At 51.5% G+C, this 16,522-nt stretch overlaps 1 protein-coding gene across 1 annotated transcript in view; it reads right to left on the bottom strand.

Annotated features, from left to right (window-relative positions):
- SUSD4 (sushi domain containing 4) overlaps positions 1-16,522 on the bottom strand; it is a 121,382-nt gene that overhangs the window by 4,442 nt on the left and 100,418 nt on the right. Inside the window, exons 6-7 of the mRNA XM_024750501.1 lie at positions 1,597-1,788; positions 595-739 (exon numbers count right to left, since the gene is read on the bottom strand). Of these exons, the coding sequence (XP_024606269.1) occupies positions 595-739; positions 1,597-1,788 (337 nt within the window). The remainder of the gene's footprint in view (positions 1-594; positions 740-1,596; positions 1,789-16,522) is intronic.

The raw sequence follows: 16,522 nt of genomic DNA, 5'->3' as shown, positions 1-16,522 counted from the left end.
GCCCGCCCACAGGCCCCACTCCGAAAGCTCAGACCCTACTTGGAGGCAGAAGTTCACCAGCCCTGTCCTGGCTCCCCATCCAGAGCCTTTTCTCCTTCCTGAGACTTGCCACGGTTTTGCACACCGGTTTTGAACCTCCGTTGGGTCACGCACCTTGGACCTTGTCCCTAATTACTTCTGTGTATTTATCCTCCCTGTGGCCTGGAAGCTCCAAGGTACGTAACTCTAGAGCTGCAGGCACATAGTGGGCAATGAGGGGACCCCTGGGGGTGGGAGGTGCAGGGTGTGCAGCCCTGACTGTGCTCCCCTTCTCTGCACCCCCTACAATGCCTGCCTCGAGAACGTTTATCCCGGGAAGGAGGGAGATAGAGGCTTACGGGTGGGGGGGGGGCAGAAAGAGGGAAATGAGTCTGTCTCCAGCTTGGTGTTCTGACCCCAGACACCCCAAAACCTCCCAGGCGAATGTTTTTGCTTTCTCCCCTATTCCCCCTTAGAAGCTCAACTCCGCACTCATCAAGGCTGACCATCCTTTCTCCTTGCTGCCCAAGGTGGCTGCACTGAGCCTGACCCAGGGCGGTCATGGACTGCACTGACCTGGGGGGAAAGTGGGCCTTGAACTTGGTCTGGAACATCCTGGCCAGGATGACAAGCAACAGCAGTAGCAGCACGCTGGTCGCCGTGAACGCCACGATCTTCCACGTGGTCAGGAGGGTCTCGTGGGTGCTGGGCCACGTTTGCTCTGCCGTGAGAGAGGACAAAGCAGCTGTGAAGCTCCCAGGCCATGACGGGCGCTGGGGTTCCTGTGTGCTCGTCTGAGGGATGTGCCTTCTCTACTTCTCTGCACTCCACCCGCACTGGTTCACGTTACCATTTGTGGGCCCCCAGATGCGCTGTGTTAACAAATGCTTTCCCCGCCCCCCTTTGCTGCATCCATCACCCCTGCTTGGGGCAGGTGGCCGTGGCCACACCTGGAAAAAGCCGGGGCAAGCGGGCTGGACCGGGGTGGGCAGGAGATGGTGGGCGGATGTGCACGGGTGCCCAAGTCTCTGTCGTGTGGTCAGTACACGGGTGCTCTGAGACCAGGGGTGAGGACGGTTTGCTAGTAATTTGTTATTAAGTAGGAAGCACTGACGCTTGCACGTGGCTTACGTTTTTAGAAGTGAGAGCAGGCTTTACCCATAATCATATCATCTGTGTTCTGATATGCATCTTGGGAGTGGAAGAGAAAGGCTGAGTCATGCATCGCTTGGGTCACACCCATGGGCCTGTGTCCCTATCAGTGGAAGGGGGCAAGGCTGGGAGAAGACAGAGTGCACAGAGGCCGGGTCCTTCCATGGATGCTAGGGGTCTAGGGACCCGTTCAGAGGGTCAGCCTTGTAACATGGGCATGGGCGGGTTAATACTCCTGACCCTCCGAACAGGGTTTGGAAGTATCAGCCACATGTATCCACAAAGATGAGTTTCTATATCCAGTCCCTAACACCGCGTGTGACGGGGGAGGGTGTGTGGGAGGAGGGACGGGGCTCAGGACACAGCCACCCGCCACTGTGAGTAGTCTGAACCTGGACCATCCAGGGACGCCCTCGACGTGCTTACCTGACTTGATGCAGTAGACTTGATAGGAAGGAAACCACTCCCCGTACTGGCAGGTGATGTATTTGTAGTCACTGGTGAGGCTGTAGCCGGGATCGCAGTAAAACTCCACCACGGTCCCGTGGCTGTAGCGTTCACATGGCCGCGGGTGGCAGATGAAATCTCCGTGACTCACCATGGGAGGCAGCGGGCAGACTTGGGCAGTGGGGGAGAATAAGAGTTTCAGAACCATATGCTTAGCCTGTCTGGACCCTCAAAACAGAGACTGAGCTCGGAGAACACATCCCTCAGAGATGCACTGATACGTGAATCATCGGACTAGTGATGATGAGCTGTCCCCGAGACAGTCCCTTCGTCTGTCCCTTCCCGTGAGGTCAGACGGAAGCCTGCAGTAAGATTCTGAGCATTGCCGCTGTCACGTGGCGTTATAAAGTACATCGTAAAGGGGAGGTTTGTTTTACACCGCAAAGAGTACGTCTACTCACTAGACAGTGTTAAGCTGCTCTATTAATAAGGCATGCTATTACGTGCCGGACAACCTAGTAAATACAACTGAGATATTTATGGACAAAATCTTCGCTGAAAGGAACAGCTATCCCGAGCCTGTTCCTGTGGCTATGGGAGAAATTTGGGACCATCCAAATCCCTGGGTGTGCCCAACCTGATCCTCAGATGCCCTCCTGGGGTTTGGCCAATGCTGGCTCCGTGCAGGCCCAGGCCACAGCCTCCCAGTCATAGGCCCCCTGGCCAGCACGGAGGAGCCTCGGGGCCCGGGCCTGGTTTGCCACCAATATGCCACGTGACCTTACAGAGGTCACTTAACCAACTTTAAGCCTTGATTTTCTCCTCTGTAAAATGGAAGTTTATTCTACCCTTGATCATGTTTTATGGTTTCTCTGACCCTCATATTCTATGATTTTAGGGGAAGAAAAAGTTGTTTTCGGCTGCCTCTCTTGAACCCGAACTCTGGGTTGTCAGGTAAGAACGGTTCTGTCTTTGGGTCCAGAAAGGTGGTTTTCGTGGAGTTCCGTGCTTGTTCACTGATTCCCACAAACAGCCCTCTTTCCTGGACGAGGCCTCAGAACTGCCCTTAAACACTGCTCAAGCAACAATCAAAGCGCAGACTACCGAGGCCAGCTTCAAACCCACACCTGTGGAAACCGCTACGAGCTTTGACCAAAAAAGGGAGAGAGTTAACTTCTGAGCCTCTTCCCAGGGATACCCAAGCCCTGGGCAGTGGAGACTCACAGGCAGGCCTCAGAGCTCCCACGCAGCCACATGTGCAGGGAGCTGCCCGCCCCACACGGGCCGCTGGAATGTATGTCGGGAGCTCTCATCTGGCAGCAACCTGGGCACTGGGGCTGGTCAGCAAGATGGGCCCACCCGATGGGGGTGTGCCACGGCTTGGGGCCAAGAGGCTCTTTACAGACACTCTCTCTCATCCTGCGAACAATGCCACGAGGCAGATCTTGCTGGCTCTTTTCAGAGTCAGGGAAACAGAAACTCAGAGAGGTCAAGGTAGGGCTTCCCTGGTGGCGCAGTGGTCGGGAGTCCGCCTGCCGATGCAGGGGACACGGGTTCGTGCCCCGGTTCAGAAGGATCCCGCGTGCCGCGGAGCGGCTGGGCCCGTGAGCCATGGCCGCTGAGCCTGCATGTCCGGAGCCTGTGCTCCGCAACGGGAGAGGCCACAGCAGTGAGAGGCCCGCGTACCGCAAAAAATAAATAAATAAATAAAATTGAGAGAGGTCAAGGTCTCCAGGAGCAGCTGGAGGAGTGGGTAGGAGGAGCTCGGGCTGAGTTCTGGCTCAGCTCCTTACCAGCCAGATGACCCTGAACAAGTCGCTTCTCACCTCCGAGCTTCAGTGGCCTCATCTGTAAAATGGGAGCATCTGAGGGTATTCTGAGGAAGGCTGGCCAGGCCTCAGTTCCGAGCTGACGTGATGTAAGTGGGCGGTCAGGGATAACCAGGAACCGGGCATCTACAGAGAGGGGTCGTAATGAGGCAACTGCTTCCGCAGGTGATGGAAAAACCTACGTGGATGATGAGGCCCCTGAGATGAGCAGCAGCGGGGAAGCCACTACTGCCCCTGGGCGGGTGGGATGAAGGTGTCCTAGCGGCCGGGCCCCTGTGGAAGTTGGAGCCACGGAGGTGATCCTGTGGGAGATGGAGGCCGCGGAAACTCAGGCACTGCTGGAGATGCCCTGGGGCAGTGAGGCACCTGCCCTCACTCCCTCTGGACAAAGCCAGCGGGGAGCTAGCGGACCGGGGGCGGGGGTGGTGGTGCAGGGGAAGGGCCAGGACTGGGTCTGAGGTCCACGGGCCCAGAGCGTTCTCCATGAATGGCGGCTGGCAGGTGACTGCGCCTCGGGTCCCACAGGTAGACACTGGTAGAGTCGGGACCGGAGCTCTGGCTTTCCACCAGCCCAGGGCATCTCCCGTCCCAGCAGATGCATGCCCTCCACAGAGCTGCCCAGGGCGACGGAGTCCCGCCACCCAATGCATTTCTAGTTCCACAAACTGGGGCTCCTGCCAAATCCACTCCCTCCAGGGTGTTCCATGAGCATCCCCAGTAGGTGATCAAGACAGCAGGAGAGGAAAGGGAAGGGAAGGACGAGAGGGAGGGAGAGAGAAAAGGTACCAGCAGCATTGAACTTGTCCTGGGATGCCAGCAGGGGTTTGCAGCAAGGGCCCTTCCTTCCCCAAAGGCCCCTCTGTGAAGGGCACAGGGAAGGAAGTGTCCAGCTCCCTGCCCAGTGAGGGAGGCCACTGGGCTCTCAGAGCCACCTTCCTGGGCTGAAGGAGGCCCTGCCTTCCAGAGTGAAGGGGAGGTTCGATGTCCGCTGTGCGGCCAAACTGAGAGGAATATCTGCCACTCTGGAGGCCTCCAGGGCTTCTGAGCTCATGTGGCCACAGGGGGTCCCCCCTCCTCTGCACCTCCCATGAGTGCCCCCCAGCACTGCAGCGGCTCACGGGAGGCTGGACCTTTGCTGCGAGAGTAGGTCCTTTCCATGGTCAAGAGCGGCAGGACTCTCCTCCTAGCTGCCCTCCAGACAAATCCCCGGGAGTCCCCACAGGGTGAGAAAATCGCCAGAGCATTTTCAAGGCCCAGAGAACATCATGAGAGGTCCGAAGAAGCCCTGTAAATATATACATGCAAGTTGGTTATGCCGACTAAAAATCGGCATTCTCCACCTGGTTCTACAAGAATGAAGTCACTAAGCCACTGGAGTCACTGACCTTCAACACCCGGTGAAAGGAGTTCAGGGTGGAGATCAGGAATGAGGCGCTCTGTGCTCTGGGGAAAGCTGGCAGAACAGGCCTTCAGACAGTTAGAGATTTTCAGGAGAAGATTTCATGAGCCCTATTTCTTGCATCTTCTGATATCCAGAAAAGCACTAAAACCATTCATGGAGACGTCTCCTTGTGACGAGCTGCAGCCTTCTGCCAAGATGTGAGCTTGACTGTATGTATCCCCCGTCACCAAAATCACATGTACCGTCCTCCTCCCACCTCTTCGGAGCAGTTCCTCAGAGCCATCTGAGAGCCTGTCTCCCAGGCTATAGTCTTCATCTGGCCCCAGATGAAAACCTGACAGTTTTCAGCAGCATTTTTCCTCACTTGGAGGATAGAGGACTGTTCAAATCATTGCCTTAACCCTGAGGCAGGTGGTCCCTGATGTGCTAAGGAAGGCCTGGGCTGACCGGACCCTGCATTTGACAAGGGAGGGGGGTGGTACAGCGTGTGCAGCCTGGCACGGGCATGGAGGGCCCCAAATTCATGTTCAAATCCCAGCTCTATACCCCGCTGAGTTGGGGGCATGGTGTTAGGCAGCTTGTTTAACTTCTGGGGGGTTTAGCTTCCCCGTTCGTGTAGTCAGGGCAACAATTCCTAACTCCTCGGGTTGTCGCGAGGATTAGAAAGTGTATGTAACGTACGGAACACAAAAGCCTGGAATGCAGTAGGCACTTAATAAATAACAGCGCTTAGTATTTACTGGTGCCTGAACTTGCTGAGTGCCCGTGCTGTACAATCAGGATACGTGGATTGCACCAGGCCGGCCCCAAACGTTCCTGGAGGGAATCTGGAAGCATCTCACTGGCAGGTTTTCTCAGAGGCCAGATAAAAACCACCCACAGTAGAGGCTTTCCTTCTGAGACTGTCATAATCGGTTTCTAATAGAGATGCATTTGTCCCCTAAGTGGAAACATTTATCTTCGCACTTTGCAGTGTTTCTAGTGATTGCACCTGGCCGGCCATTAGCTTTGCTCAAGGAAACCCCCCCCTCACCCGTGCATCCTGGTAGGGGTAGAGGGTCGGGAGTGTTCTTTAAACTTGGAAGGAACAGACAATCAAAGTGTTAATTATAAATTTGGGAAGCTTATTTTATTTTTTAATAACTTTTAAAAAAAATTATGTATTTATTTATGGCTGCGTTGGGTCTTCGTTGCTGCACATGGGTTTTCTCTAGTTGTGGCGAGTGGGGGCTACTCTTCGCTGTGGTGCACGGGCTTCTCGTTGCAGTGGCTTCTCTTGTTGTGGAGCACGGGCTCTAGGCGCATGGGCTTCAGTAGCTGTGGCTTGCGGACTCTAGAGCGCAGGCTCAGTAGTTGTGGCACACGGGCTTAGTTGCCCCACAGCATGTGGGATCTTCCCGGACCAGGGCTCGAACCCGTGTCCCCTGCATTGGCAGGCGGATTCCCAACCACTGTGCCACCAAGGAAGCCCTGTTCATTTCTTAATTCATTTACTTAACACATAGTTTTTGGACAACCACTGAAACTAGATAATGCATTGATCCCACCCTCCTGGGGCTTACTAAAGACAGATGATAAGTAAACAAATGAATATTGATGTGTCTGGGTGAGGCCTTTCCTCTCTCTGTTGAAAAACACCATCAACTCTCACACAGAGGAGGTGGCCTGGGCGACCTGCCCCCACCTCCCGAGAGGCCTGGAAGGTGACTGGGACCAAAGGGAGCCAGATGTTCTCTTAGGCACAAGAAGATCCAAAATGTAAGTTGGTCCTGGCAGGGGATTAAAGAACCAGGGATGCAAAAGCTTTAAAAAGGCCAGACCACATCACTCCCCCTGTGATGGAGATGGGTCAGAGGACAGCGGCTGTGTGCACCCGAAGCCGGAGAAACCGAGGATACCCCAGACGCCAGATCAGCCAAGGACAAGGGCCCTGATCTAGGACAGGTGGTCGAGGGACATGTGGGGAGGAACATCCCGGGCAGAGGGGATGACGCACGTGAGGGCAAGCTGGAGGCATGAAGGGAGGAGGGGGTGGTGGCCGTGTGTGACCAGAGAGGGGAGGGGCTGCACACGGGAGGGTGCAGAGGCAGCCAGGGCAGTGTGTAGGCAGCGCCATGGGCCCCGTGGCCGTAAGTTGAGATTTTACCCACGGTGTCAGGGACGCTGTAAAGAGCCGGTATAGACCTGTTTTCACAAGGAAGCTCTAGCTGCTCTGTGGAGGCTAGGAAGCAGGGATGGAGGTGGGGAGGCTGTCAGGTGGCTGCTGCCACAGCCCGGTGAGAGAGGATGGTGGCTTGGACCAGGACAGTGGCAGTGACATGGTAAGTAGGAGAGTGATGGGACCTATTTAGAACTATCTGTTTCTACAATAGGATTTGCTGAGAGATGGAATTTGGGGGCCATGGGAAGAACCAAGGATGACCCCCAGATTTCTGCCATTAGCACCCAGGCAGATGGTCATGCCATTTCACCACATCAGTTTTTGGTTTGTTTGTTTGTTTGGTGGGAAGGGAGAGGTAGTGAGAGTCTGGGCTGCCAGTGAGACAGTCATCCAAGTATTCATCAGGCAGCAGGAGAAAGCGCCTGGGGTCAGTAAAGAACTCAGGCATCGGGGAGTTCCCCGGTTGCCTAGCGGTCAGGATTCTGGGCTTTCACTGCCATAGCCCGGGTTCAATCCCTGGTCGGGGAACTGAGGTCCTGCAAGCCACGCGGTGCCCATGAGACCAGGTGAACTCACCTAGGGAGAGAGGGTAGAGAGAAAAGAGGAGGGGTCCCCATCCAAAGGCTGAGAAATCAGTTGCAAGAGTGAAAGAGACCGGCCGAGCAGACTGGTATGGACCAAGGAAGCTGAGACAGGAAACTGTTCCGAGCAGGGGGCAGTAGTTCCCAGCAAGCTGAGAATGATTGGAAATCACCGGTGACCTTGAGGCAAGCAATTTCAGAAGAGTGGTGAGTGGCCGGTGGAAGAGGGGCAGTGTGATCTGAGGAGTGGGCGGGGTAGGACATGGAGACTCAGAGAGGTTTGCTAAAGGAAAGCAGCCAAGGGGGCAGCTGGAGGCCCGGGGGATCCTGCCCACCCCCCACCCCCCAGGAGCCCCGGACCTTGTTTATATGTCCTCTACGGGAGCAGACCAACATGGAGGACAAGGCTGGTGATGCTGGGTGGGAGAAGGAATGCAAGGTCATTATGAAGGTGAAAGGAGCTGTGATCCTATATGCACATCAGTGGACAGACTGGCCTTTGACAGGAGCAGCAGGAGGCCGGAGGGAGGAATTAGAGCTGGAACCAGGGACGAGGGGATCGAAACCAGGGTGATGGAGACATGGGGGACTTGCCGTCTGTAGGTTCGCCCTCTCTGAAGGCAGTATGAGGTGAAGCCATTGCTCAGGGAGGAGCTTGGAGCTGAGGAGTATACATCACTTACCACAGTCCTTCTCCCATTTATACATTTCATTATGTCCAGAAGAGGAAAACAAGGTCTAAAAATAGTCTGTGTGCTTCGTGAACATTCACAGAAATTATTTTGGGGGTGACAGGAGAATGTAAGACATTACCACCAATAATTATTTTTTTAATCCTTCTGAGCCATGAGCCCAGGTTGGATTGTGTGTTTCCATTCTTAGTCTTCCAAAGCTTCATGCAGCCCCCTGGGTGGTCCCCGTGTAGGAAGGAGCTGGCTCTTGAGTCTGTGTGCCCAGATCCACCCCACAGGGCTGGTGCTGGAGGCTGCTGGCTGCTCCCACAATCCCGTTCCTCTCTTCTTTCTGGGCACAGAGCTGTCGGCATTGCCCAGTGTCCCTTGTTCCTCTAAGTTCTGGTCAATGAAATGTGAGCAGAAGTGATAAATACTCCTCCAGGCCCGATGCACGGAATTCTTCCAAGCTTCTAGAATGAGACAGCCTCCCAAGAGGACCTTAGAAGCTGCACCTTGAAAACAGCAGAGGCTCCACTGGCCCCTGAATGACTCGGTGGAGAGGAGGCACTGGCTGACCCACACTCACTAATTCCACACGGGAAAATAAACTTCGGTTTGGTTTGAGCCACTATACCTTTTTGGGAACCTCCTCCCAGGAGTGGGTCTATGCTCTACAGTGTGGATCAGCAAAGCACTCGCTTTCCTGTAGTTCACTGCTCCCAGGACAGGCACCCACCCTCCCTACCATGTTAACATCTGAGGAGCATCTTGGTGATTTAAGTCAGTGGTCCTTCAACCCTGCACATCAGCGTCACCTGGGGAGCTTTGCCTACCTGGTCTTGGGTGGGGTCCTGGGTGTGGCCAGGTCGCTGACGCTCCCCAGGTGATTCTCCTAGGTGGTCAGACTTGAGAGCTGGGGAGATGAATCTCCCTCCATTCTCCACCTGCTGGGATGGAGGGCTTACAACATCCAGTGGAGCGAGCGTGAGAGTTAAGTTGCCACGGTTTCTGGTCAGAGTCTTTCCCTTCCACGAGGCCCTTCACTGCTGTCCATGGACCAGCAGCTTTGGGATCAGCCGGGAGCTTGTTGGAAATGCATAATCTCAAGCCACATGCAAGTCCTACTGAATCAGGAACTTCATTTTAGTAAGATTCCCAGGTGACTCACACACACGGTCCAGTCTGAGAAGCGCTGCCCCAGACCACGATGAAGCTTTGTAGCTGAGCTCAGCGGTGACAAGGAGAGAAAACTCGCTCTTCATGCCAGAATCTGGCCCTCAGCTGGCCTGGCAGAGCACGGGGAGGTGGTGGGAAAGCCAGCAAGTCTGGGTCTCAGGTCCAAAGGCATCATCTCAATACCAGCAGCGTGATATCCGAGCACCTCTCAGGAACCAAGAGCATGGGCGCTGCTCTGTACACGTACAGAACCAGCCAAAACTCTGCCTTCAGGAGTTCTGCCAGCTTCTAATAATTAAACTGCCGCTGCCCCCACCGGCTGTCCCCAGGCTGATCTAAGTTTGGGTGACGATGCCAGGAAGCTGTCTGGCACCCTCCATGCCCAAATCATAGCTGTTTCCAAGGCTACGTCCAAAACCTTGCTTTCGGCTCAGGGAAAATCAATAAACATTGTACAGCACATAACATTTTCCACTTTTGTTTTGCTGTAACAACACGGAAGGCCAATAAATGTGTCCACCCATGGAAGCAAATGATGACAAGGCTGGGCCTTTGCTTATTTCCAGGCCTGATGGAGCACGGTGTTGACGTGCTTGGAGATGTGCTGACAGATCAAAGTTAAGATCAATATTACCCAGCAGCCCTGAGGGAGGGGCTCTGATCTGCTTTCCGTCTGGGAGTCACCACGTTAGGGTGTTCCTGAAGGAACACACGATGCATCTGATGACGACTCTGAAACTTCAGTGCAAAAAAAAAAAAAATACGGCTTCACATAAGAAATCCAAAGTGTGCCTAGTTTCGGAGACACAGTGAAGCCGCAGAGGAGCACACAGGTGAGGGAGCAGATGTAAAACCGTGATTTACTCTGACACGTGTTTCTGGGTACCAGTGAGGTGTCCTTCCTTCTTTGTAGTGACTCAAGCACCGGGGGCTAAGCCCGGTACAGCCTCACTCACCACGATGTGAAAATAAATCACAAGACATCTGTGGTGTCAAAGTGTTCGGATGCCTGTGAACATCTTCTCGAATAGGATTCCCACAGATGGAATGCCTGATGGTACTTGGGGCATCTTAATTTTTTGAAAGGGAGATAAATCGGGGGCTCAAGATGAAAAAGGTGTGTGTCCCACAAGTTAACACAGAAAGCCCACAGGGAAGGGAGCATTTAAAGCAGGTGTCTCCTGCCTTTCCCTGCACTCGGCAAACCCTTCCCCACGAGAGCATGCTGAATATAAATGTTGCCGGTGTATTCCAGCAATTCTTAAGTTCCTTCCGCACAAACTGAACCAAGGTGCTACACTCATATTAATACATAACGCATTGATGTTCCGAACCTCAAATTCTTCTCCCATAAATGTTTTCTTAAATTTGCTGTGCCTTCTCAATCTTATCTGTTAGCAAATCCTAGCAGATGAGGGAATAAATCATTGAGTACTAAGTTCATGATAATGGAAAGCAAGTGGTTATGCTTTATTCCTAGCTGAGTGTGAGAGCATGCGTGTATGTGTATGTGTACACTTATGTGTATGGTCCCATACTGTACATAGAAAATACATAGCTATGTTTTCTGCTAGCAAAAGTGCTTCTAAGGCTTACACAGTATTCCTTAATGTTCTGCAAAAAAAAAAAATAAGAAAAGAAAAAACTCGCTATTCTGTGAAAAGTACCATGCTTTTCTGACATGTGAATGTATTTGAAAACTACTGGCTTAGAAGTCATGGACAATGAAAAAAGGAAAAAGGGGAAAAGTCAGTTAGAGGAGCAGGAAAGGAGAGAGTGTGAGAAAAGCCAGGAAGACATAACATCAGTGGATTAATGGAAGTTGCCTACAGGCAACTTTACATAGTGCAAAGAGCATTTTCTTGGGTTCAAATCTTGGCTCAAATACTTTGGAGCTATGTGACCTTGGGCACTTCATTTAACCTCTTTCGGAGGTAGTTTTAGTTTCCATCACCTGCAAAAGAGTAGCAACACCCACACTGCAGAGATTTTATAAAAATTGGAAATAATAGCTGTAAATCAAGCACAGTGTCTGACACAAAAACAGATGCCCGATAAACAGATAGCTACATTATTAGTAACTATATTATGTATGTAGTAGCTATATTATGACCAATGAGAGAAAATGCGAGCAGAAAGGCCAATGACGACTTTGAACAAGTCCCTACCATAAGAGCAGCATACACGCCACACACTGTTCCACTTCATCCTAACCACAATTTTGCAGAGCAGATGTTGTTATGGCCTCATGTATACAGAGAAGGGAATCGAGGCTCAAGGAAGTGAAGTTACTTGTCCAAGGTCAAATAAATAGAAGACCTAGGATTTGACCTTAAGTGAAGCTTACTCTGAAGCTATGCTCTCTCCCTGAGCCTTGCTGTAGCGTTTTATGTGTGCACAGGCAGAAGGGAGTGTGGGCCACTCAGGGACCAGATGTGACAGAATGGGTTTCTTGATCTGCTAAGATGTGGGCTGTGCACGGTGGGGTTAGAGTTTGGAAAAGCCTTGGAGCCTCTCGAGAGAGAAGAAAGGCAAGATGGGGGAAGCCTGATGGACACAGAACATTCCTGTTCCACTTGCGGGCATCAGCAGGATGCTGTGGACAGGGCCAGAGGAGAGTGAGCTTAGGACAGGGCTGTGGGTGGAGTCCAAGGATGCTGGCCAGCTGCGGTTTGGGAAGCTTTGAAGACGGTCCTCTAAACCTGACACAAGAGGTACAAGGAAGACACAAGAAGCATCTGCTTCTTCTCAAGCCAAGGCAAGGGGAGCACATGGTGTGGGTTGTGTTGTGTTCCCCCAAAAGTTCCGTCGAAGTCCTAACCCCAGGTTACCTGTGAATATGACTTCACTTGGAAACTGGGTGTATTGCAGACGTAAAAGTTAAGATGAGGTCATATTATAGTAGGGCGGGCCCTTGATCCAATGATCCAATATGATAGGTATCCTTATAATAGGAGAAGAGACACACATAAGGAAGATAGCCATGCGAAGACACAGACTCATAGGGAAAACACACCATGATGACAGAGGCAGAGACCGGAATGGTGTAGCTATAAGCCAAGGAATGCCAAGGCCACCTCTAGAAGGAAGGTGAGTCTCCGAAGGAACATGGTCCTGTCAACACTTGGATTTTGGACTTCTAGCCCCCAGAACCATGAGAGAAGACATTAATTATATTTTAAGTCACCAGCCTGTGGTACTTTGTTCCAGCAGTGCTGGGAAACGAGTACAGCATGAGTCTATCCTTGGCCTGGGAGGAAGTGGCCAAGCGCTTGGGCCAGGTCCACAGGGAAGCGACCGGCTAGAACAGGAGGGTTTCCCGGCTAATGTCAGAATGTCTCACTGAAATAACTAGACACCAAGATTTCCTCAAAGTGAAGTAAAAAAAAAGAATCGTTTTACATGAAAGTGGTTATTTCATGAGCTATGCTTTAGTGGATGGAGTGGAATAAAAGCAATGCAGGACAGCATCCCAGGGCTGGAACCTTAAGAGCTCCTTGGGGAGATACCATTCTTCTCTTTGGGTAGTGATGGCAGAAACCATGTTGGGAAGCCTTGTGCTTTGGGGACAGTAGAGAGTCACTCACAGTTAACTCCAAGGACCACAGGATCTTTGAAAAGGTCAAGTAGTATGGGAGAGTAAGGGTCTTCTTACATGCAATTTTAGTCATGGTTGTCTCTAGAACTCTTAACTTCCTAGCTTCCTATAAATTTACTTTTCTTCCCAATTCAAAAAAATTTCCCTTGGAATAAGATATTTATGGCATGAAAATACAGATTGATGTCGGCACAGTTGTTTGCCTGTGATCTCCTGAGCTAAGGACTAGTTTTAAAATCTGAAATCCAGTGTAACTGGCTTCTTTAAAATTCCAGCTGTTTCCACCACCTTAATACCTGGACCTGTTACCTCCCTTCCCATGAGTGGAAGAGATGGCGTTAGAAAACGCATTAGGTTCTCATCCATTGAAGAACAAACTGGCCAGCATGTGAGCAAAGTCCTAGACTTTTCGGCAGGAGCCCCAGGTACTGGGAGGAAGAGGAACGATCAGAGGAAGGGCCACCTCCGCTAAGCGCTTTGACTTTACAGAAATCTGGGCACAATTTAGAGTCGGGCACCACCTTTTTGCAAAAACAAAACCCCAAACAACAAAAAATCCTCCTGTACAGAAAGAGAAAATGATTGTGAACACAGATATTACGTTATAGGTTCTAACAAAAAAAAAAGAATGATGCAAGACACCAAGATGGACACAGACAGGTGTGAAGATTTTACCTGCCTATCATCCCAGACTTCTAATCACTTTAGGGCAAAAAGGGAACTCTGGGGGCTTCCCTGGTGGTGCAGTGGTTGGGAGTCCGCCTGCCGATACAGGGGATGCGGGTTCGTGCCCTGGTCCAGGAAGATCCCACATGCCGTGGAGCAGCTAGGCCTGTGAGCCATGGCCGCTGAGCCTGTGCGTCCGGAGCCTGTGCTCCGCGACGGGAGAGGCCACGGCAGTGAGAGGCCCGCGTAACGCAAAAAAAGGAACTCTGGTAACTGCTTGTGAAGAAAAGTGGGGTTGCAGGAATTCCCTGGCGGTCCAGTGGTTAGGACTTGGTGCTTTCACCGCTGAGGGTGTGGGTTCAATCCCTGGTCAGGGAACTAAGATCCTGAAAGCAGAGCAGCTCGGCCAAACAAAAAAGAAAGAAGGAAAAAGAAAAGTGGGGCTGGGGGTGGGAACTGGGGAGGAATGACCCCCAAACCACCCTGCCGAATACTTCCTGGTGACTCTCGATCTGTAAAAGGCAGGGAGTGACTGAAGGGATTTATTACCTTCTGGGTTGCACCTGATTGCAAGAGGTTTTATTACCATGAAATACAAGTCATCTAACTTTCCAGAGAGGAAAGAAGGAAATAAATCCTGCCTAGAGCAGGGATGGAGAAGATATTCTAGAGTTTAAGGAAAAACACCAAGATTTTCCCTTTTGTACAAGCCATCTATTTTCTGAGCGTGACAAAGTCACCCTCTCGGCATACCCACTGGCTCAAACCACTGGCCGCAGCTTTGCAGTTGCTTAGCTGTGCGTTCCTTTCACTGACCTGACATTTAAACATCACAAAATGAAGACCTCTGCTTGCACGCCTGTGAGCTTTGCAAAAATATGAGGAGACTACAACGCAAAGCAGAAATAGGTTTTGGTGAGAACCATGAACGCGGTGGCTGAAAGGGATTGGTCCCCACGCCCTTGTCCCCTCGAATCCAGCCTGGCCCGCAAAAAAGGGGTGAAAGACCTCAGATCTCTCTGCCATGGAAGGTTTGGAATTCAGACTAATTCAGAACACTGACCCCAGGAGAAGCTTGCGTGTAGGAGTCTCGTTTTATACCAGTGGCTTCCACTGCAGAAAATTTGCAGCATCCCTACGGACACAATCTGACACAGGGTTTCGACAGAGCCAGCATGAGGGGGCTTCCGATTTATTCCGTTTCCGCAGATTCAACCCCACCCCTGTGCCTTGCAACCAGGAGACGTTTCCATAAAAACATGAGTGATGGTGCCTGGCTTCAGATCCACTGTGTCCCCCTGGGGCCTGAATCTGCTCCAGGACAGGCTGCCCGCCCGGGTGAGAGCTGAGGGGTAGGGGCCTTGGGAGAAGTTGGGTCCGAGCCCATCTGGTGGGATCCCATCTCTGAAAGTGACAGTACATTGGGGTGGGGGGCGGCGGTTAGCCAAGTCCCCCGTTGGTGTTCTCTTCTTTCCTTGATTTGGTGAGAGAAACCAGTCCAGAACTCTGCCACCTTTGCTCACCTTTGGTGGGAAAAGGAATCAGTTATCTTATTTGATGTCAGTGTAAAATCTCTGCAACTGAATGAGGTTAAAAAAAAAAAAAAATGATGATCCTAGGAGAGTTGGAGGGTTGATGGCTACATGTTTCCAAGGAGGTTAAAAGGAAAGCAAGGTGGTGGGCAGAGCTTGCCGAGGGGCTACGGCTGGCAAAGAGCAGGCCTGGAGGGAGAGGCTGAGGGTGAGTCCAGGGCCATCTATCAGATCAGGAGTCATACAACTCAAGAGAATAAGAGCCTATAGTGTAGTAGCTGGGAAGCCTGAGGACTTGGTTCCACTTGAAAACTAGGAACTAGGTTTCTTGGTTTTCTTAGGATTTCTTAATGTTTCTGGATTCAATATAGAAAAAAAAAGAAAAGAAAAAAAAGAAAAGAAAAGAATCATGAAGCTTCTCGATGCCACAGCACAATCTACTCTTGAATACGAGAGAGACGTGTGCCCGAGAAGAGGGAGTGCTACAGCGGCAATTACGTATTGTATAAAGAAAAGAGAGAGAGGAGGATTAAGGACAGTGATCCCTCAGAAATGCTGCTATGACACGCAGGTGGCCATGTTCTGGTCATCACTCTGCTGTAATGTATGAACAGCACATGGAAATAGTATTAGAATAATTTACTATTGCTTGTGAACAATAACTTAACCAGGCTGCTTGCTAGTTTGCATTTTCTTCTAAGAAAAAACCCCATGAGGGTCACAGGCAAGGTAGCTGTGATACAAACAGTGCCGGACACAGGAATGTTCATTGCCAGGAAACAGAACAGGAGAGGATGTGATGCCCTGACACGTGTGCCAAGATGGCAGAAGACATTTTCAGTTCACAAAGCGACCTCCACGTTGCTTCAGACAGGGCTTCTCCCTAGCCAACGCCACTGACACATGACAGGGGGACGACCTGAGATTTCCTCTTTTCCAGGCCCAGGGAACACATCTGTCTTCAGGGAACTGAAGAGTCTTTTGTTTTTGAGAATAAGATGGGGAAATCCCGTAAGACTTTGACTGATGGAAGTTGGGTGCCTAATGAGGGTTTGAAATTAGCCATCGACTCACATACTTGAACAGGCTGGGAGTCTGAGGAGATGGGGGAATTCTGCTGTGACCTGGCAAATCACTTCATTTCTCTGGTCTCAAGTTTCTAAGGAGGCGGAATTAGACGAATGATTTTCATACTTTACACTGGGAAGCTCTTTCTTCAAATAAATCTTAAGTGGGAACACGAGATGCAAGTATGTAAAACAGTGCCATGGGGGGGGGGCAGCTGG

This window comes from Neophocaena asiaeorientalis, unplaced genomic scaffold (assembly GCF_003031525.2).
Source record: "Neophocaena asiaeorientalis asiaeorientalis breed wild unplaced genomic scaffold, Neophocaena_asiaeorientalis_V1.1 scaffold430, whole genome shotgun sequence".
NCBI classification, from domain to species: Eukaryota; Metazoa; Chordata; class Mammalia; order Artiodactyla; family Phocoenidae; genus Neophocaena; species Neophocaena asiaeorientalis.
This window is presented reverse-complemented; position numbering and strand designations above follow the sequence as displayed.